This window comes from Phascolarctos cinereus, unplaced genomic scaffold (genome assembly GCF_003287225.1).
Source record: "Phascolarctos cinereus isolate Bilbo 61053 unplaced genomic scaffold, phaCin_HiC Scaffold_8;HRSCAF=390, whole genome shotgun sequence".
In the NCBI taxonomy this organism is placed as follows: domain Eukaryota; kingdom Metazoa; phylum Chordata; class Mammalia; order Diprotodontia; family Phascolarctidae; genus Phascolarctos; species Phascolarctos cinereus.
This window is the reverse complement of record NW_027556291.1, coordinates 25379142-25401602: the sequence shown is the minus strand read 5'-3', so window position 1 is coordinate 25401602 and position 22461 is coordinate 25379142. Positions and strand designations below refer to the sequence as shown.

General features: G+C 38.8%; 1 protein-coding gene across 1 annotated transcript in view; it reads right to left on the bottom strand.

Annotated features, from left to right (window-relative positions):
- The window catches only part of LOC110193055 (fibronectin type-III domain-containing protein 3A-like), an 81319-nt gene that overhangs the window by 46671 nt on the left and 12187 nt on the right, over nt 1-22461 (bottom strand). The window contains exons 2-4 of the mRNA XM_078147737.1: nt 8507-8634; nt 4932-5016; nt 3168-3244 (exon numbers count right to left, since the gene is read on the bottom strand). Coding sequence (XP_078003863.1) covers nt 3168-3244; nt 4932-5016; nt 8507-8599 — 255 coding nt within the window. The 5' untranslated portion in view covers nt 8600-8634. The remainder of the gene's footprint in view (nt 1-3167; nt 3245-4931; nt 5017-8506; nt 8635-22461) is intronic.

Here is a 22461-nt window from a genome sequence, read left to right as displayed (position 1 = left end):
AACATGACATGCTTCCACATTATTTTTCCTATTAAACTCTAGATTTGTCATCTCATACACATAACCCGTATCTACGAGAAACCTGGTTAATGAGCAGTACACTAACACATAGGGACTTGCTCTCTTCCCTTTGAAAGTTCAGGCGTCAAAGAAACAGATCTCAGGCCCACATTACAACGCACTGCTTGACAAAAGAAAATTCCTTAATGAAAGCAAAATATACTATACAGTGACTTAATTGGAGATATTCCTAATTTGCCACGTAGAAGGCATGACTAAGTCATTAAGGCAGAATTGGGATGCTGCGAAGCAGAGCAAGTTCCACAAAACGAGCAATGCCCATTCAAGGACCCACAAAGCTTCTCTATCTACTAGATGCCAGAGTCCTTGAGGGCAGGGGCTTCTTGTCTACCTTTGTATTCCTCCCTCCACAGGACCTGGGCACAATACTTCATCTTTAAGGAAACAATAAGATAAAAATAATGCTTTCTAATTAATCTGACAGCAAAGGAATACAGCCTTTTGATCAAATTGCTTTAAAAAGTACAGCAGTAGGTTCTGGTAGCCAAATGGGTTAAATTTCCTAAAACTGCACAGAATTAAAATGAATTAAAGCACTTTTCATTTCTGACAAATTAAATTTACTACTAGAAAAATAAGGAAAATAGTGTTTATGTCACCATACACCAAAAGTAATGGTTACATTATTACTAATAAACTTGTCAGATCTGAAAAACTAGCTATAAATTACTTTATACATAAGCTGAAAGACAGTACAGTATAGTGGGTAGAGAGGGGCCTGTAAGCCCTGGGTTCAAGTCTTATCTTTGATCCATTCTGGTCCTGTGACCAAGTCACTGAACCTCTTAGTGGTCTAGGCCAGGGCTGTCAGACTCAAATGGAAATGGGGTGTTGAGGGGGGACAAATCTGGATATAAGGATCCCTGTGGCTGCATACGAACAAATGTTATCTATGTCTTATTGTATATTTATTGTGTTAAATACTTCCCAATGACATTTTAATCTGGTTCCAGTTGACTTGGGGTGTTGGGGCCACAACTAAACCCGTATTTGATGCCTCCACTTCAGGCAATTCTTAGCATAAGATTCTAAGTTGGTGCTCACTAGGAATGTGCTCATTGGCCACTGTAGAGGTAGAGAATAGCCTCACCTAGCTACTCCCAGGGCTGCAGTTCCTATCCCTATCACTACTATCATTTTACAGGATTTTTTCTCAGCCTTGTCAAGTTAGGTTTCTCTAATTACCTAGAAATGAAGCTTATTACCTCACAGGGAAGTTTTGACGACTATTATCAATAAGGTATGAATATGATTGTACCATGATTTATAATGAATCATGAATTTCCAACAGTTACATATAGAAAGACCATTTATTTAGTTTTCCAAGTTCCTGTAAGACCCTCTGCTACAAGCATATTTAGCTTGTCTTTAAGGTAAAACAAAACTCATAGCATTTCCTGTTCAATTAAACAGGAATTATAGATGTGGAAATGGTAGTTATGAAAGTCTTAAATTCTTTGTGACATGAGAAAGTGTGATGATCCCAGAGAAAGTTTAGCAAAAGGGAATGTGTCAAGTTCAGAGAATGTTATGAAAGTGTCAGAGACCTTACAGACACTTCATATTATTAATGTAATTTTGTGCGCACACACAATATCTATATACACATTTGAAAATACTTTCAAGCTGTGTTTATATGTGTAATTTGTTCTAAATGTTTCAAGAAACTAATTTCCTCCAACCATATGGTGACATAGATCAGAGTTCAACAGCACTGCCCTGATTATCTCTTCCATTTCTGAATGAAAAGACCAAACATCACAAGGCTAAATTCCTGGAGGGTCCACCCCCCCCCACCACCACACCAACCCTCTTCCACTCCCTAACCCCCTGCCCCGACTGGCTCACGTGCCACACGCTGGCACTTTTCCCTTCTTCACTTCTAAGCAGGACTTTCAGCAGGAATATTCTCTCTACAACCAAGAAGCACAGGCCTTTTGGATATGTGCAGCTTCCCACTGCTTTGCAAAGCTTACTGCAAGGAGCAAACTCATGGAAACATTTGTCTCCTCCTCTAGAGATTTTTAATCTGAACTCTAGTTCCCCAGTTTTCTCAGGTTTCTTCTTCCTGGCAGATCACATAAACGTCTGCATCCAACACTCTTAGCAGCAACCTACCCCCCATCACTAGTTGGTACCGCCACTATGAACACTCTTCTTTCACCTACTTTTGCTTTCCTGGGGATTTTTAATCCCCTCAGACAAGGTCTTCCTCTCTCTGGCTTCTATCACTACTATAGCTAATGTTAGTAAAACTTCGAAAAAACATTTAAATCAAAAAATAGTTATCACCATAGATTAAGAAGACCAAGTACCCAGTATAAAATCAAGTCTGATTTCAGATAGGAAACATTACAGTGGGGAGATGGAAACAACAAAACACACCCTTTAAGCATAATAAAAATACTGGCACATGAAGTATCAGGGAACTTGGACCACTACCTGCCAGAGTGCACTGTGATTAGCTTTACTTTCTTTTTATTGTTAATTGGATCTCCAAATTCTCAACGTTGCATTTAATAACACATTTTATTTAGAATTCCAGGGAAATTTTTCTCTGAAGCCCCTTAAATATCTTCAGCATTGTTCAAACCAAACTTTCTAAGCACTGTTTGATACCATGTCCTGAAGGGAATCGATTCATTAAGAGAAATACTGCACTACTAGTTAATTAACACATCTCTTATTTTTCCTTTTCTTCAGATTCCTAGATCTAGCCCTGGCTTTGAATTCATTACATAAAAAGTTCTGATTTAAGGCACTGAGTACCCTCTACTGAAGGATTGGTCAAATAATACTAAGGTTACTGTTTTGCAATATGTTGACAAATGTTTCAGGGGAAAATTAATTGGTTTTTCCAAACTCACTCAATTTAAGACTAGAAAAAATATTAAATACTTTACATTATTGCTTTCCTTTTAATTAAATTGAGATTATAAATTCTCCTTGAGGGCAAGGACCAGTTTTCATTACTGTATACTCCACAATGACCCACCACAGTGCCTTGGCATTTAGTATTTCTTGAATGAATGAATAATCTCTAAAAATTCTCGACACAAAATACCGAATAAAATCTTATGACATACCTGAGACATATAACCAGGAGGAACAAATATCGGTGGCATCGAGCCATTTAGTGACATCATAGGAACATGGGCTGGTCCTAAACCAGAATGATTTAAAAACATTGATATCAAATCAACACAGGCTCACATTACTACAATAACATACTTACATGTTATTTTTCTTATTAAACTACAAATATACTACAGAAATAAATAAAGGCTAGGACTGTGCTACAGAAAATATAGTGCTTCAAGACAAAGCTGTTATCTACAAAATCTTAAATTACTTTAAGCCCTAGGTCATTTCGTTGCTAGCACCAGAGTCCACTTTATAACTTAATATGTTATTACTTATAAATAACAAAGATCAAATGCTAGTCAGACTTCAACTGTCCTCATCCTTCCTTTACTAGTGGTAATAAAATGGAAAGAATGCTGGTCTTAGGAGTCAGAACACTTGGGTGTGAGTCCCAATTCAGGGCCTATTTAATCAGCCATCTGAATATGGACGAGTCACTTAAAGTTCTTTAAGCCTGAATCTCATCTTTACAACGGGGAGAGTAAGACTTGTACTGTCTACCTCATAGGGCTGGTGGGAAGAAATTCATAAACTATAAAGCCCTTTGAAAATTGGACCTTTTATCATTCTATTTAATTATGAAAAATACACACATTCCTATAACATATGTAAGAAAATGACTGAGAATGTTACATGGCATAGAGACTAAAGCATGCCATTATCCTTGTCTTTGACAGAAAGAAATAGGGGGTAAACTAGTATTGAGCCCAAAGAGTAGGAACTATCTTTGTTTTGAAATCCTAGAATGGTAACATACCCATAACAAGATTTTAAAAAATTACCTAGAATACTCATAATCAAAATGTCATATACATATGTGAACAATATCTGAGGTTTCTAGTAGTGTCGGGTAGCGATGTGGGATCCAAGAAAGCAAATGTGATCTTAGGTTCTATTAAGAGAGGCCGAGCATCCAGGAATAAGGAGGCAAGATGCCCACTGCCCTCTGCCTTGGACAGACCACAGCTAGAATGCTGGGGTCAGTTGTGGGCACCACCTTCTAGGGAAGGAACCAATAAACCGAAGGGTTTTCAAAAGAAGTAAAGAGGGTCCAGGATGGAGAAAGAGCTCAAGGTCACGCTATATGGCGATCATTTGAAGGAACTGAGGATGCTTAGCCTGGAGACATGGAGTGGGGGGTGGGATGGGGAGGATGTGAATATAATGGCTGTCTTCAAATATCTGAAAGGTGGTCTTTTAGAAGAGAGATTTGATTGGATCTGCTCGGCACCAAAGGACAGGACTAGGAACAATGAGCAGAGGTTATGGAGAGAACCATTTAGGCTGGAGATCAGGAAATGCTTCCTAATAATGAGAGTTGTCTTGGTGTGGAGAATGGACTACCTAAGGAAGAAGTGGGATCTCCCTCATGGAGGCCTTCAGGCAAAGACTGGGTGATTACTGGTGGAGGGGTGGCAGAGGAAAAACATTTGCATTTGACCTTGGAAATATGACTTCTGAATTATTTCAGGGCTTGGCACATAGTAGGTACTTAAAAAATGCTTACTTACTAACTGACCTTTAAGTACCTTAATCTACCAGAAGTTGCTGGCAAGATCTGGACCATAAGCCCTTGGAGGTTCTGCTAATAGTAATAAACCTCCAACTGAGGTATGTGTTAACCCAAGAATGATTAAACAGGTTTGATACAGTTACTGAAAACACAAATGTTTGGTTTCACTCAAATACCACACAGTTGATTAAACCTTCACTTACCTGGATACACTGAACGTGTCCATCCTCAGTTCTAATGGTGAATGTTTCTCCAGGATTGACCTGTACCAATATAACCTACAAAAAAGAGCTATATAGTTAAATGTATTGTCCTTAATGACTGGAGAAGAGTCTATCTTTGTTTATTTTATGAGGGTCTCAGGATGGTCAAGGGGGCCCACTGGGAGCAATCCAAATCTCTAGGGAAGAACAAAAAGCTAGGCCAATTAAATAAGCCCAAAGGAAAAATTTAATAGACCAGTTCCTTTAAATACATGCAATTCCTCCCTCCCACTCCCCCCACCTAGCCCCCGGCTTTTTTCACTGCACCCCTCCAGCTAAAAACTGGAATCATAATAATTCAGGATAAACACATAAGAATTTCTCATCAGAAAACAGGTGCTGAAAGGTGTAAAGAGGAAAGCTTAATTCAGTTTTGACTACAGGGCCCCTGAATACTTGATGAACAGTGCACTGGAGACTATATGGTCACCTTGTAGACTTCCTGTACTGGGCCAGCAGCTGTGACTAATGACTAACAAAATGAACACTAACAGTGCCCTCTATATGTAAACTGGTGCAGCTGGTGACTATTTTAACAAGGCCTTCTCCTTAACAAGCTGCTATCAAAGTTAAAAGCTGAATGGAGTCTCTCTGGATTTCATTGCATTTCCATTTGTTAAATCACATTTTACTGGGGCCTTCTGCCTTTGACAACTGAGTCCCTTCTCGAACCCACTCCCATTCCAATGGAAACTTTTTTGTGACAATGAAAATCAGTTAAACAAAAGCGTTCAATACAGACAACCTTATCTGAAAATGTATACAATATCTTGTCCTAGTAGCCCCCCACCTTTCTGCTGTAAAGGGAGATATTTCATTGTAGATATGAAGTGAGGGTCTGACATTCCACGTGTAAAGTTGGATTTCTCTGGAATGGTCACGTAGCCCAGTGGTATCAAAGTCAAACAGAAATGGGGACCATTAATCTGTACATAAGGAGTCCTTCAGGCTGCTTATTGACTTAGTTTTAAGTGGAATATTATCTTTGTTTTATTGTATTTTTATTTCTTTTGTTAAGTATTTCCCAACAACATTAGCATCTGGTTTGGGCAGCACTGTGGGCTGCATGTTTGACAGCTCCGATGCAGACCATAAGAAAATGTCAGCATGGCAATGGATTTATTAAAGTTGAATTCATCAATTAATCAAACCAACAAAAGTGAAGTCTAAGCTATTTTGTTTTTGTAAAATTATTACAATTGGAAGATACTAGTAGCTAAAATCACTGCTGTTCAAAATGGCACTTTAAACGTAAAAACATTTAAACTTAACAACTACAAAATTGTCTGAAAGAGTCAATCGGCTATGTTTCTATACCAGCAGTTAGGTGGCATAGTGGATAGAACCTTGAACTTAGAATCAAAACCTGGGTTCAAATCCTGCATCAGACACTTCCCAGCTTTGTGACCCTGGGCAAGTCAGTTAATCTCTTGGAATCTCAGTTCCTCACCTATTAAATAAGGCTAAGAGCACCTACCTTCCAGAGTTGTTGTGAGGATCTAACGAGATACCTTATGAAACACGCTTTGTAAACCTTAAAGGGCTATATGAATGTTTGCTATCATTATCATGTCCATGATATCAGAAGAAAGTTAAGGCAGCTTCAAATTTCAAGAATGACTATCATCAGTTTTGATAGATCATGGAACTCTAACATAGAGGTCATATCCATTCTGACAACACCTCTGATCCAGGATGACAACAGAAGTCATCGTCCATCCAGGAAGGATCCATTCTTTACACCAAATCAGACTGTTTCCACTTATGAAAAAAAAACTCAATCTGCTTGAGTTCCCAAAAGAACAAATGGAGTACAGTGGAAAAGAGTTAGGAGACACAGATCCTGATTCTGTTCCTAGCTACGTGACTTTGGCAAGGACATTTCACTCCTCTAGGCGCCAGTTTTCTCAAGAATAAAATAAAAAGATTGGGACTAGCTGATTTCCAATGTCCCTTTTGCCTCCAAATTCTAGGACTTCTATCTTTAGCCAGGTATAAGAGGGGTGACCATCTTACCAACCAATATAATTAATTTTATTACTATTTGGGTGACAGAGGACATTGGGATAAGAGGGAAAGTTATTCCCTTATCCTTTATTCAAAGTAAAATTTCTTCTAGACAAGTACATGTTGGTTTTAGAAGTCAACTTGACACTTAAGGAGCTGTTTTATAAACATTTAGGCTTCAGAAGACTGCACTACTGTTCCATGAATGAACCTATTATTTAGACAACCTATTATTTAGACAAACCATCCTTTTAATGCATCTTTATTTTATAAGTATAAATTTTATTTTCAATAAAAGTAAGTATTCAAGATACTACAATGTTCAGGCAATTTAATAGAAGAGGCATTATAAAATAATGGAGAGTGTTTTGAACTTAGAGTTTACTCATTTAGAAAGCAAAGATCAGATGACTTACAAGGTCCCTTCCACCTCTAATTCTATGAATGGTCCATGCTGGGTCAAGAAAGTGCTATCCAGATAACTGGTATTAACATTACCCAAACATGTCTCTTTCTAAAAGCTTTTACAAATATATTACAAATAATAAATTTTTAAAATTTATTTTTATTTTATTGATGTCTCTTATGGCACAGTGATAATCCATTATATCCAAGTACCACAAACGATTTAGCCATTCTCCAGCTGATGGGTATCTATTTTGTTTTTAGTTCTTTGCTACATCACAAATGTGTTGCTATGAATACTGTGGTATATATGAAGCCTTTCTTTCTGTCTTTGACCTCCTCATACGCTTAGCGGTGGGATCTCTGAGTCAAAAGGTATGAACATCTAGTCATTTTTTCTTTTGCATAATTCCAAATTGCTTTCTAGAATGCCTGGATCAATTCACAGTTCCACCAACAGCGTGTCTGTCTTTTCACAGACCCTCCAACGTGGACCAATTCCATATTTTATAATCTTTGCCTGTTTGCTGAGTACGAGGTGAGATCTTAAGAGCTGTTTTAATTTGTGTTTATTAGTAGTAATTTGGAGCAATCTTTCACACAGTGAATAGTTTGGAGATCTTCTCTTGTGAAGTTTGTTCATATTTTCTGATCACTTATCTAATGAATAATAGCTTTTGGCACATTAATTTTCTATATGTTGGATATCAGACTCTTATCAGTGTTAGTAAAATGTTAAAAAAATACGTATGTGCCTATCACATATACATACACATACACTGTTTGTAAATCAACTCTTTCTGACATTTTGGAGAAAGTCCAAAATTGTTACCCATTAGGGACACCAAGACTTTTTATGTATCTGGACAAAGTTACGCACAAGTAGATGAAACCAAAGAGATATCTTTGAAAATGAGTGTGGACGATGATCAGCACTGATAAAGAAATGATGATTATACTGTTGGTAATAATGACTTAAGAAGAACCAAAGACATGAGCTAATTGTTGGGGTTTTGACTCCTGGCATCTGCATAAATTTTACTAAGTAACAATTATGCCAGGCTTGAAAATACCAAGCACCACCTAGTCTCACCTGTTGCATGCTGTCCCCATTCACCATATGAGGTGGAAGAGGCATGTCATTCATTACGGGTGTAGGTTCTAAAGCAGGAACCTGTTCAGCCATAATACATAAAGGGACTGCTTCTTACATTGATTAGCCTGTAAGAAGAAATGAAGTCTTAGGTTAATTAAATTAAGTTCATGTTTCTTTCCCTTTCCCTTTTCAAAATGCTCCAGAAAGTAGACGTCTTTAAGTAATCTGCTTTCCATAAAAGTTTCATGAAAATTGCTTTTATAATAATAGACTTCTAATAGAGGGCTTTAAAATATCACACGTCACAACATGTATATACATACATGTATACATGTGTATGTATATGGACATGTATGTACACACATATAGGCAGGCAGGTGGTACAGTGGATAGAGTGCTGGGCCTGAAATGAGGAAGACTCATCATTTCCTGAGTTCAAATCTGGCCTCAGACACTTACTAGTTGTGTGACCCTGGGCAAGTCACTTTACCCTATTTGCCTCCGTTTCCTCATCTGTAAAATGAGCTGGAGAAGGAATTGGCAAACCACTCCAGTATTTTTACCAAGAAAACCCCGAATGGGGTCACAAATGGAAATGACTGAAAAACGACGAACAACAATACACAATGTGAGTGTCATAACCACCCTGTGAGCTACAAATATCATTACTGGCAATTAATTACTCAAACATTAGGCACCTACTGTGTACAAGGAGGCACTGTGCTAAGTGCTAGAGATGAAAAGACAAAAGTGAAACAGTCTCCATTTCCAAAGAGCTGACATTCTAGTGGGAGAGACAACATGTACACATAGGAGTATATACACAATGCACACAAGAAGGATACAAGGTCATTTTGGGAGCAGGGGGGCCCTAGCGATGTTGGAAATCGGGGAAAATTTCATTAAGAAGGTCACACTTAAACTGTGTCTTGAAGGAACCTAGGGACTCTTAGGGGGCAGAGGTAAGGAGTATATTCTAAGCATAAGGGACAACTAGCGCAAAGGAAAGGAGATGGAGTAGGCTGGTACAGCTGGAACGTAGACTGTGAAGAGGGAAGTAAAGTATAACAAGACCGGCAAGGTGGAAGGGGCCAAGTTGTAAAGACTTTTAAATGTGAAGCAGAGGACTTTCTAGCTGAAGCCACTGGAGTCTGCTGTGCAGGGAGGTAAAAACGTCAAACCCGCATGTTAGGAAAATCACTTTGGCGGCTGAGCCAAAGTGATGAACTGGAATGGGTATAGACTTGAGGCATAGACCCCAACCAAGAGGCTACTGCAATAGTCAAGGTGAGAGTAGATGAGGGCCTGAACTAAGGCGAGTGGTAGCTATGTAAAAGAAGAGGAAGGGAGGCGTATGAGAGATAAATGTGGAGAAAGACATGACCAGATTTGGCAACTGATTAGATATATGGGGCAAAGCAGAGTGATGAGTCAAGAGTGAGAGGGTGCCAGGTTACCCCCATTTTACAGGTGAGGAAACTGGCTTAGAGAGGATGTGTGACTTGCCCATGGTGACGCAACTTCAAAGTGTCAGAGGCAAAATCTGAACTCAGGTTTTCCTAACCCCAAATCCAGCACTCTAGCCATTATCCCCTACCTCATAAATGAAGGGCAGTACTGAAGGTGGAATTACAGATTTGGTTCTTCTCATATACTTGTGAGAAGAGGCAGCAAATGCGGCTCCATTTCAAAGAGCAATGAATGGGTGAACAGCAAACCAAAGTTAAATAAGATAGATACAAGTAGGTGATTCCCAAGAACAGTACATTTCTAAGTCCACTGGGTAAGATCAATCATTCTACAATGCGTGAAGGATCTACTGCTTTTGAGAAATGTTTCATAGTGGCATGGCCAGAAAAAGAAGCCAGATTTCTAGCTCTAAGTCTATTCATTAAATCAAACTGCATCAACTAAACTAGAATTTCAGTCAGGGTACTAGAAGTTTCCTCATCTACCCAATGGGGAAAAATAATACCTGCCTTGCTTACCTTACAGGATTGGCATAAAAATATAATGAAATAAGTAAAATGGAAAATATCTGGAAAAATATAACATATACAAATACAGAACAGTTCTTATCACTGTGAGACCCAGTAAATCTTTCCCTTTTCACACCAGATAAAATGCAGTTCTCTTACATATGAACACCATGTAACAAACTACCACCCGATTCCTGAAAAAAGGCACCAACTTAGACCAGCCAACATTTACGTCTATCAGTTTCCCAAACTGTGTAAGACAAAACTGAAAAACTACCTTGAAATTCACCACGTATACTCTTAGATAGTTAACAACTGAGAAACCACAAATAAATACAATATTGCTTACACTGTACCAGGAGGACAAGCAGAATCCTATGGCAGAACAGAACAGCATAAATACAGCATGGAACTTTGTTCCCTTTCCCCATCAACCCCTCAAAACCGTCCCCCCTTTACCCTTTAAAGGAGCTGATAACAGCATGAACTTGCCATTTGTCGCATTCACTTTTAAGCACTGCATACTGGATCAGAGATTTGCCGTGAGGGCTTAGAGCTTTGTTATAACTACCTTCCTCATTGATGATGCAATAATACACCTCAGGCTGTCTCCTGGCAACCGCTCTGTGCCTGAAGCTGCCAGTGCCATACAAGATGAAGATTTCAAATGGCTAAGACAGCTATAATAATAATTGCAACAATCTGGGGCCCAGCTGAATTTGAGTATAAAGCTTAATGATAATAGAAGCTAAAATGCACTACAATTAAAAGACTTTAAGTCAGCTGTGGAGATCAGGTCCAAAATTCTACTGTCTCACACACAGACGAGATTTTGAGCAGGCCCATCAATCTCAGCAGTTACATTATGTTTATTGCCATCAACTGTGATACATGATCTGTAAAAGCATGATATTACCAGTCACGAACGTGGGCTATCCTCCCTCCCGCAGTACCCATGGCCATCTGGCCAGGTGCACACTGTTTGCAGCCCTGCTTTATCATGTGTTTCTTCCAGCCCAGACTCTGCCAGCTCCCCAGCTCCAAAGCAGCTAAATGGCTGCTGGTCTTAGTCCAAGTGTTAGACAGTAGTTCATTACACATTGCAGCTTCCTACTCGAAGCATCCAAGCTTGTTTAACAGGGTCTTTCCTTCTTAGGCTCAGCTGCAAAACAGGTCCAGAGAGACAATGAATGGTCTTTGCTGCACTCAACAAACAGTTGAAAGGCCCAGCCCTGCGGATGCAACTGTCCTGTCTAGTTTACTGTCCAACACATTCATTCAGACACTTCTAGGATGTTAGAGCTGAAAAGGACCTCACAGATGATTTATTCTGACCATCTCAGTTGCTCATTACACCACCTCCCTTGATCTCCACAGCATTCAGGGGAAATAGTCATGAAAAACATTTTATAACCTAGGAGAGGAGTAGCTTATACATCTAAGCCTGCTACCTTTATTTTCTGCTCACCATAGGCAAACACACAAAGATCTACTTGTACACGTGCCTCATAATAATAGCTGTATCACACTAAACTGAAGATGTCATGAAAAAAATACTGTTGACACTATTGCTATGATTATTGTTATACTTTTCAGCAACTTTAGTATTTGTATCTGCCATATAGATGGGTACTTATATGCTTGCTGATTGGCTGAATCTCTCTAAGAATATTCCCTAAGAATGTAGAGATAAAACCTATAGTTAATATCCCTTAAGTTTTTATATAAAAGGTAAACACTGCACTTCCCAAAACTGCATACCAAGTCAGAAAAGCACATACCTCACATAAAATACACTACTATTTATTTGCTTTTAGTTAACAACAGACAAAACTGCATAAATTATTTAATCATTCTTGATTACTTCAGTAAGTTATTTGCATTTGAATGTCAGACCATGTCATCCAATTTACCATTCTCTGAATTACCACAGCATATAAAATATATTCATATCAGATGACATATAATTATCCCTACTAAAAATACCTGTACTATAGTGCTGCCAGTCGCAATGCTAAAATTAAATTATGCTGGAAGTGATGAGTCTAAACCCCCTATTTTTAGTGACTTATAGCTAGGCCTTAAAAATCTTCTCTTCCAGGAATGTGACATGCCACACCTCAGTTCAGGAACCTAAACTTAAGTCTTATAAAAGAAATGAAGTGTTTTAAGACAAAAATTCAATTCATTAGAGAAGGGGGGAAACCCCTTCAGGAATTCTCACCATACTTGGTTGGAGACATTCACATGTAGTAGGCTTGTGTATTAATATCTTGCCACCTACAGTTCTAAACACAAACATATCTAACACACTTGTTCATCTCTGATAACTTTAGGTTTTCTCCTACTGTTCTTGTAGGTTATGTGAAGTTCAAGCTACAGTTATTTTTTATTTCATATAAAACAATTACCATTCACATACACATGCATTTCATGAAGGCTCCTATGCCCAGATAGTACTTGAAAAGATGTCCCTAAGAAAATTGGATTGACAAAGAAGAGAGCTAATCTGTTTTAGGTAACCCAAATCCTCACTCATAAATTACTTTGCTTAGGTAGCACCTATAGGCAAAGTAGGGTATTGCAGCTGAGCCCTGGCAGCACAAATTCCTAGAGAGCCGAGTTAGTGGTTCCTCAGTATAAGAGAAAATTACTCTTTTGCGGGGTCGGGGGTCATCATAGTGGCCAATAACAGAGGAAGGATCCTGGAGTTATCAAAGGGCTGCAAAGAAAAAGTGAACTGTCAGACAGATTCTACAACTGCCAATGAGTCTGAAGCTCTGAGATACTACAATCTCCAGCTGTGCTGAAGTCCAGCCTCCTCCGTATTTCCCCTTTCTTGTTCTTCACTGCCCCCCCCCCACTTACTCCATCTGTAAAATAAGGAAGTTGGATTCTTTGACCTCCGTGGTCTCTTCTAGCTCTGACACAATAATCCTATACCATCCCTCATCTGAAATCTAAGAGTTCTTCACTCACACCTCTTTTATAGTTACCACACTCTGTCTTTTATCATAGTTATTTTTATATCTATGTACATACATATATATATATACATGTATGCATATATAAAATTATAAATAAAATAATTTTCTCCCATGTGAGAATCTAAGATCTGCACAAGTGGAGGAAGGGCCAATATAAGTGAAATCCACTGAAACACCAAAATCTACTTGAAAATGCACCTGTATTTCCTAAATATGTAGGGGTACACCCAACTAAAAATGTAGATAAGGATATTCTTAACTTAGAAAAAAAATATTATATAAATGTGTCAGGAGACTGAAATTCCAAGTTAAATACCGAGAAAGCCCTGTCACAGGCTCAGCTCCATTTGATTCTAGAGCTAAAAACTGGCACAAACCCCCCACTTTACATGTCACACTTAAATACCTCTAGTTGCCAAGATTTGGATCACTCACTCTAGGAATTCCATAAGTGATTCATGAGCCACATATAGAAACTCCTCAATATAGTACAACATTTCTGGGATGGAAGTGTCAGCCAAATTATTCACATAACATTACATGAGAAAAAGTTGGCCCAGAGTTGCAGAGCAAATCTCAATTTTTTGAGAAGGTAGAAATATGAACCACCAACATGGTAGAAATGAATATTTTTGAGAGTTCCCTGAAACAAGAAATTATTTGGCAACCTAGAAGTAGATCTAAACATTCCAAAAGAATCAGAATGTGCAGAGTGTCTTTACCTTGCTCTGAGGATCTCCAAGGGTGATAAGTATCATCTATTAATTATGACATTAATTCATTTTAAAAAGGATAAGCATGTTTTATAACCATTTTCAATCTGTCTCAAACTAGATTTCATTTTCTATGTATGGCGGCTCACATTAATGTGTTATTTTCAGGTTTTTTTTTTTTGGCAAGACTACCTTATTCTCGTATAACTAAAGATTCCACAACTGTTACTCTAAAAAAAAAAAATCAGGAAGTGATTTGACATGCACTTTATGCTGGATTATCACTGAACAGATGCTGGCTATTTCTTATGGAAGGGTTTTCAAAATTTCCATTTATACCACTTCACACTTTTTCCCCTGTCTATTAAACATTATCAATACTTTCTCATTCTTCTCCACACATGACTCTGGCCCTTTTCTGGTTGCTTTAACCCTGTTAAAATTTGGGGGAATCGCACTTTATTTAAGGTCCTATGTGGCTGTGGACATGGCTCTATTCAGTAGCAAGTATGATTTTGTTTAAAATTAGCAAGAGGTCTTATGGCTAATCATGCTGATAACGATAGATAAATTAATTGCCAAACTGGTAAATAAATAAGGCTCCCCAAAACATTACAGGTACACTCTTGAGTACTATTTCACAGTAATATCCTTAACAAATTAAGCCAAATAGCACCCAGCATGCCCCTGCTGTAACACAGTTTGGCTGGTTAAGCATTTATGACATCGTTAATTCGGAGCTGTCCTCCAAACGTTTCACCCAACATCATGTTTTCAAAGAATCAATTCGATTCTAGAAGAGCATGCCAAAAGTTCATAAGCAAGGCTAGCTCCAACAGGTCTCCACCACTTTGAAATGGTATTAAGAGTAAATCAAAAAGGACCCTGGTACTCTTGGCAAAGTGGTTCAGGCATAAGACCTTTTGAGATTATTTTGAAAAATGCCTAGAAGCCCTCTGACTTTAAGCTGTCCTGTAAACAAATCTCCAAGGAACATACTCAGTTTCTGCCCCATATAAGAACTCACGTTTATTTAGCACTCTGAAAACCTGAAACTCCTTTTCTCACAATAATCTTGTGAAGCAGGTAGTCCAAACATTATCCTCATTTTACAGATGAAGAAACAAGCTCTGAGAAGTGAAATGGCTTGTTCACTTGTGCACAGAGAGCTAGTGTCCGAGTCAGGAGTGAAGCTCACATCTCTCCTCACTCCAGGCCCAGCTGCTCCTCCCCCCACACTGGGCAGCCCGAGACGGTTGGTTATTCAGCTATTTTTCTTTACCATCTTCCCAGCCTCTTTAGAACTCCACATACCAGTGGCTCTTGAGGAAGAAGAGAACATTCTTGCATAAAAGGAGGGGAGGCTCGAGTAGCAAACAGAGGAGTGGAGATTGAGAGCCAGAATGACTCTTCTAGTCCAAGCCCTAATTTAAACGGGTCTCCTGACTCCAAGCCTAGCACTGACTGACCCCTCTTCCTTAGTCTCCCTGGTTGGATCCTTAGCCAGGTTCCACCTGATAACTGCCTGTTCCCCAAGGTTTTCTCCTGGGCCCTTTTCTCTTCCCCCTCTCTACTGTCTTACTTGGGGAATCTCATCAGCTCCCATGAATTTAACTGTCATCTCTACGCAAATTATTTTCAGCCCTAACCTCTGTCCTGACCTCCAATCTCACATCTCCAACTGTCTATTGGATATTTCAACATATCCAAAACTCACTATCTTCCAACCCTCCCCCCCCATTCCTCCCCTCTTCCTAACTTTCCTATTAACTGAGGGAGCTAGGTGGGGTAGTGGAGTCAAGAAGAGGTGAAGTCAAATCCAGACACTTATTAGCTATGTGACCCCGGGCAAGTCTCTTGAACTATTTTAGTTTCCCTATCTGTAAAATGGGGATAATAATAGCACCTACTTCCCAGGATTACTGTGAGGATCAAATGAGAATATTTGTAAAGTGCTTTGCAAATTTGAAAGTACTATATAGATGCCAGCTGTTTATTATTATTTCAAAGGGCACCATCCTCTCAGTCACTCAACCTAGGGTTGTCCTTGACTTCCTCACTCTCCCATATCCAATCTGTTGTCAAGTTCTACAATTTTACCTTCACGATATCTCTCTAATGTGCCTTTTCTCCTCTGATGAAGCCACCGCCCTGGTACACCCTCATCACCTCACGCTGGGCCATCTGCCTGGTCACCATCTCTCCCCACTCCAATCTATCCTCTACTCAGCTATTGAAGTGAAGTGAGCACATCACTTCCCTTCATTCAAACTCCAGTGGCTCCCTATCACCTCCAGAATCAAAATGAAGGTCCAATCTGGCCCCTTCCTACATTTCCAATCTTTTTATACCTTACTCCTTTCCACATACTCTATGATGCAGTGACATGGGCCACCTTGGTGTTCCTTGTAAAAGACTGCATCTCCTAGCTCTGTGTGTGCGGTCCTCTCCATCCTTCACTCTGCCAAGTGGTTTCCTTCAAATCTCAACCAGAATTCCACCTTCCCTAAGAAGCCTTTTCCTGTTCTCCTTAATGCCAGTGCCTTTGTTCAGGGATTATCTCCACTTTACCCTGGATCTATCTTGTTTGTACATAGTTATCTGCATGTTGTATCCCCCACAAACTGTGAGCTCCTTGAGGGCAGGGACTGCTTTTGCCATTCTTTCTTTCCCCAGCACTTAGCTCAGTGCCTGGCATATAGTAGGTGCTTAATAAATGTTTCTTGACTTGGCAATCTACTAAGCCACGTTGCCTCCAGATTAAGTTTCTTGTCAGGTTCTAACTCAAATATCATCAAATCATATAAATTCAAGAAGACAGGGCTAAGAAACTCCTACAGTAAACAAATACTTTAAATGAATTTTTGGGAAAAAAACAATTTAATTCAGTAATCACTAAATTTTAATAGTCTTAAAAGGAACATTAGTGATAAATTCTAAATACCTTATTCTACTCCTACAAATTTTGTAACCTACCTGAGCTTACTCTATTTCAGATATTTCAAGAGAAGATGCCATGCATACAAAATGTGCTTAAACAAGATTTTCATAATAATCATACAATAACGACTCTTTCAGATTTTGAGGGAGGCATATTTGTATTCTCCTGGATACTGGCTTTCAAATAGCAATCTGCCTTCCTACCTCATCACTCAACTGAAACAGCTGTCTTCAAAATTCTGAAAGATCTAACTGCTAAGTTTGATGGCCTTTCCCCATTCATCCTTCTTGACTTGCCTCCATCATCAGACGCTGCTGACCGACTACCTTTTCCCTCCTGAATTCCCTCTCCTCTCTTGGTTCTTTTAGGTGGGTGTCCACTCAGACCTCTTTTCTGTATCATCATCCACATTCTCATTGCATTCTGTTGGTAGCCTCCTTGGCTATCATAGGTTTAATTGTCAGCTGTATGCAAATGATTCCCAGATCAATATATCCAGCCTGAGTATTTCTTCCGAACTCTAGTCTCTCATCACCAATTTCATTAAGTCTCACCGACATCTTAAACATGTCCAAAACAGAATTATCTTTCCCCTCAAACTTGCCCCTGTACCACCATCTAGTCCCCTAGATTCATGACTGCATTATCATTTGGACTCCTCACTCACCCCACCCCCCACTCCCAATTCAGTCAGGTGCCAAATCTTATCATTTGTACCCGCATGCCATCTTTTACAGGGCCCCTTCTCTTTATTCACACAGCCACTACCCTAATTCTTGACTGAACTACTCAGATAGCCTCTGACTTAGTATCTCTAGGATAAAATAGAAAATCCTCTCTTGGACATTTAATGTTCTTCACAAGCTGGCCCTACTCTACCATTCAAGCCTTACAACACATCACTCCCCTCCAAGCACTCTATATGCCAGCCAAACCAGCCAACTCCCCATTCCTCATACCTGGAATGTATGCTGTCCTCACCTTTGTCTCACGAGCAGCAATATGGTTCAGTGGATAAAATTTGGCACTTGGATTCAGAAGACCTGAGTGGAAATCCTGCCTTAGACACTGGCTAGCTGTGTGACACTAGGCAAAGTCACAACTTTTCTCGGCCTCAGTTTTTTCATCTGTAAAATGGAGTTTATAGCACCTACCTTATAGGTTGTTGTGAGGATCAAATGAGATGTGCTTTGCAATTCTTAAAGCACTATATTCATATGCTGGCTATTATTATTATTAAAGAAGGAATTCAAGCATCACTTCTACATGAAGCTATTCCTGATACCCCCCCTCTCACTGTTAGCATTGTCCCTCTCTACCCTGTATTATTTTCTCTTTGTATTTATTCTTTATAAACTGAGGCAGCACAGGGGACAAAATTGGACGTGAAATTAGGAAGACCCCAGTTCAAATCCTACCTTGGACACTTACCATGACCTTGGGCAAGTAATTTTAACCTCTCTGACTCAGATTCTTCATCTGTAAGATGGGGATAATAATAGCCCCTACCTCCCAGTGTTGTTTTGAGAATCAAATGAGATAATATGGAAAGTGCTTTGCAAACTTTGAAGCACTAGTAAATGCTAGCTATTATTACTTATTTATGTACTTGTCTCCCTGATTAAAATCTAAGTTCCCTTTGAATAGGAATTATATAAACTCTTTACATTTGATTCCCCAGCACTGAGGACAGTGCCTGGTACACAGTAGGTGATTAATAACTATTATTGGTTGGTAGATACTTAGTAAATCGGTGTTGCTCCTTTGATTGATACATAGGTTGATAATGGTCAGAATTCTAGATGTTTCTGGCAAAAAAAACCCCTTCATTATTCTTAAGCACAGTATAAATGTTCTGTAAGCTAAAATAAAAACAGGTAATAAGTGAAAGATTAGATTTTAAATTCCTTGAGAATGGGAACCATGTCTTATTAATCTAGCATATAGTAAGTGCTTAATAAATGGTCAATTAAATTGAATTTAAAGGAACAATTTAAATTACAATAAGCTTTATTACATAACTTTGAAAACCTGAAATTCTTTACACATAAGAATCTCTACAATTGTTGCATCCAGGAATTAAAGGTACATTGAAGTACTCCTTAATTTCTTGAGTCTTTGGTTTAAGAAAACTGGTATTTCTAGACTAAACTTCCTTTACTCACTAGGAAGACCTTAAAAATTTATAGGGAGAAATTATTTCAAATTTTATATTCACTAAGAACCACATATACCATGACAAAATTGTTTGAGGTATTACTATACTCATAGTTTCAGATATCCATGATAAAAAAAAACACTGATATGATAAATTTTAAGAGTAACTTTATCAAATTTCCAAAACCTAATGTTGATATCATTAAGTTTTTTCTTTGGTTTCAAATTCTAGAAAAACGTTTCCTCTTGGAATGAGACACTAATGGATAATCAGTAGGCAACAATAGTTTTTAAAAATTTCAAAATGGAGATTGCATGAAACAAGCTATGTATTTAAGGTTGTTGGAATGAATGTAAACCTGTTCAAAGGTCTTTCAGGGATTGGTGACTTTGGGGTAAAGTATGCACGATTCAACATGAAGATATGCCCAAACACACTTTTCTGTTTTTTAGTGACCAAATTCCATAATGATGACCATCTTTGACAAGCCTATTAGACCCAGAGATGCAAATTAGCGCATGTTCATGTGCTCTGAGGCTGAAGGAAATCAAGGAAAAACTCTGCCTCTTCTTATTAGACATTCAAGAAAAATCAGTGGGGAAAGAGGGGGAAATACATGAGTATATTTCTTCGATGCTCACATTGCTTTAGCCTAGTGATAAGGGAAACTATCAGGATCTCTGGGAATTTCCCAGGATGACAGATCCAGTGCTGGAAGGAACCTCAGAGGCCCTCTATTCCAAACCCCTCATTTTACTGATGAGTCAACTGAGGCCTACAGAGGTGAGGTCACTTGCTCAGGGTCACGTAGGTAGCATGTACCAGATGCTGGATCTGAACCAGGTCTTTTGACTCCAGAGCCAGTGTTCTTTCCACCAATGCTGTCCTGCCTCCCAAACAATCTCTGGGGTGAAGATCTTCTTAGCGTTTGGCTAATGTTTCTGTTATAGCACATAGAGTGCTGCAGTTACTGGGAAAACTACATGAAAACCTCAGCTAGCTGTGTGAGCCTCACTTTTCAGTTCCTTCATTTGTAAAGTGAGGATAACATTTATAGTATTTACCTCAAGATTGTTGTAAGCCAAGTGCTTTGCAAACTTTCGAGCACTTGGTAACTCCCAATGTAGCTACCAGATAGCACCTATTAACTAGTGACAAATGCTACAGGCTCTTTCAAAAATTTTTCTCCACCTAAGGCAAAAGTCACTGGTACATAGCTCTTCACACCATCCTGACTACTCCTCAAAAGACAGATAAGGCTGGAGCTTGCTGGTTTTAAACAACCTACAAGGCTGGGCTACCACTCAAAAGTATTTTAAAATGCAAAGTGGAGCACAGCAGCACAACCCAGATTTTTTTTCTCAAGGTACTAACAATGTAGATCTTAGAAAATAATCAAACTTATCAGAAATCATTTGAAGTTAAGAAAGTCTAATGAACTCATCCATAAGTAACTTTACTTTCCAAAAAGTGAGAAGTGAGCTTGGTTTAACAGAAGGGACAGCTGAGCTGTAACATCTGAAAACACCATCTGGTGAAAATACACTGCACTGTCAGTAATATTTTTTTAGCCAGCTGCTTTGTAAGTACTTGAGTTTGGAGCCAGAATTTTCTTGGCCCCATGAAGATCCCTTTCACATGCATTCTACAAACAAATACCCACAGCTTTTCATTGATAATACAGCGCCAGATTTTATGAGCTGAAATAAGATGGCACAGCAATAAAGTTATACCTTACTGAAGGACTGTCAGAGGGAGTGAGCGATAAATGAGAAAATATGAATGTTTTTAGCTAGCAAGGGTCCTTAGGGTTGGTATACCTGAAGAAGGTTGCTTTAAAGGTCTGGATAATTGTACAATACTCCCTCCCTCTTTTATGAAGAGGTAGAAAATACTACTCCTAAATACACCCTCCAACCTTGAGAGGGGAGATTCTTAACCTGGGCTCTGTGAACTTTTTTAAACATTTTCAATTTAACTGGTGTCCTTTGCAATCCTACGTGTTTTATTTTGTACACTTAAAGACATTATTCTGAGAAGGGATCCAAAGACTTCACCAGACTTCCAAAAAGGTGGATCCATGATACACAAAAAAGAACCCCTGATTTAGTGAAACTTGAGAAACTTCTACTCCCAAGAGACTCACCAGGAGATGTAGGGATTGACTGGAGACTCATTTCCACTGCAGGGAGGGTTTCTGTTCCTTACAGCCCCCCCCCTCACTTTTTCACTTGCATGTCCCTGAATTTTCTAGAGGTGATCAAGACTCTGCAGGGATTTCCTAGTTCTTAAGTTGTTCAGGAATGGGATCAAGTATTCCAACAGAATTCTCCTTTGGTCACAATTCAGATGACTGGAAAAGCGGACTGAGATCCCTCTGGAGAATCACTGGGGCTGTGCATTAATAATTTGGAGACATGGTAAAAAAACCAAAACTAGCTTTCAACACCTCTCAAGAGTTGGACTCAGTAAAACTGAGTTACGTTGGTTATCTTCCGACAACACAGTTACTGAGACATTGATACTTAAAGTCTAAAATAGCTAGCAGGACTGCCATTTTCCCTAGGAACCAGTTTTCTTAAACTGAAGCGGAGTGGCATTAAGTACTTCTATGATGGCAAATGACTTTTTACTTATTTTAAGATACTCAGGTGTCAGCAGTACAATAAACTTAAAACAACCCATGAATACTTCATTTTTGTCTAGGAAAAAACTCACAATATTATAGAAATAGTACTCTTTACAATGACTAAATTAAGTTCAGTGGAAGTCCATGTTATTCACATTCTAAAGAAACTGGTCAAATCACTAATCTCAACTCGATTTCTTAGACTTAACAGAGTTGAGAGGTAGCTGTTTTGGGGCCCAGTCTGAGTCAACTGTCTCACCTGCGCTGAGTCCCTTTTCCCAAAAAACAATTTCTTCTGACTGAAGATGCTGCAACAAATTAAAGAAAACTACACGTACTCCTTTTGCACTCATTAAGAGATACAGAAAAGGCTGGGGGCAGATGGAATACTAACTGTTTTAAGGGTACAATTGAAGAAATGTGTGTCTTGGAAGGTTAAGTTGAATTAGTAAATTACTATAAAGTCAAGGTAACTGGAACTTGCAGGTCATGTTATCATTCTCAAGGTCAGAAAGATGTATTTTGGTACATCCACCCTTGAGAAG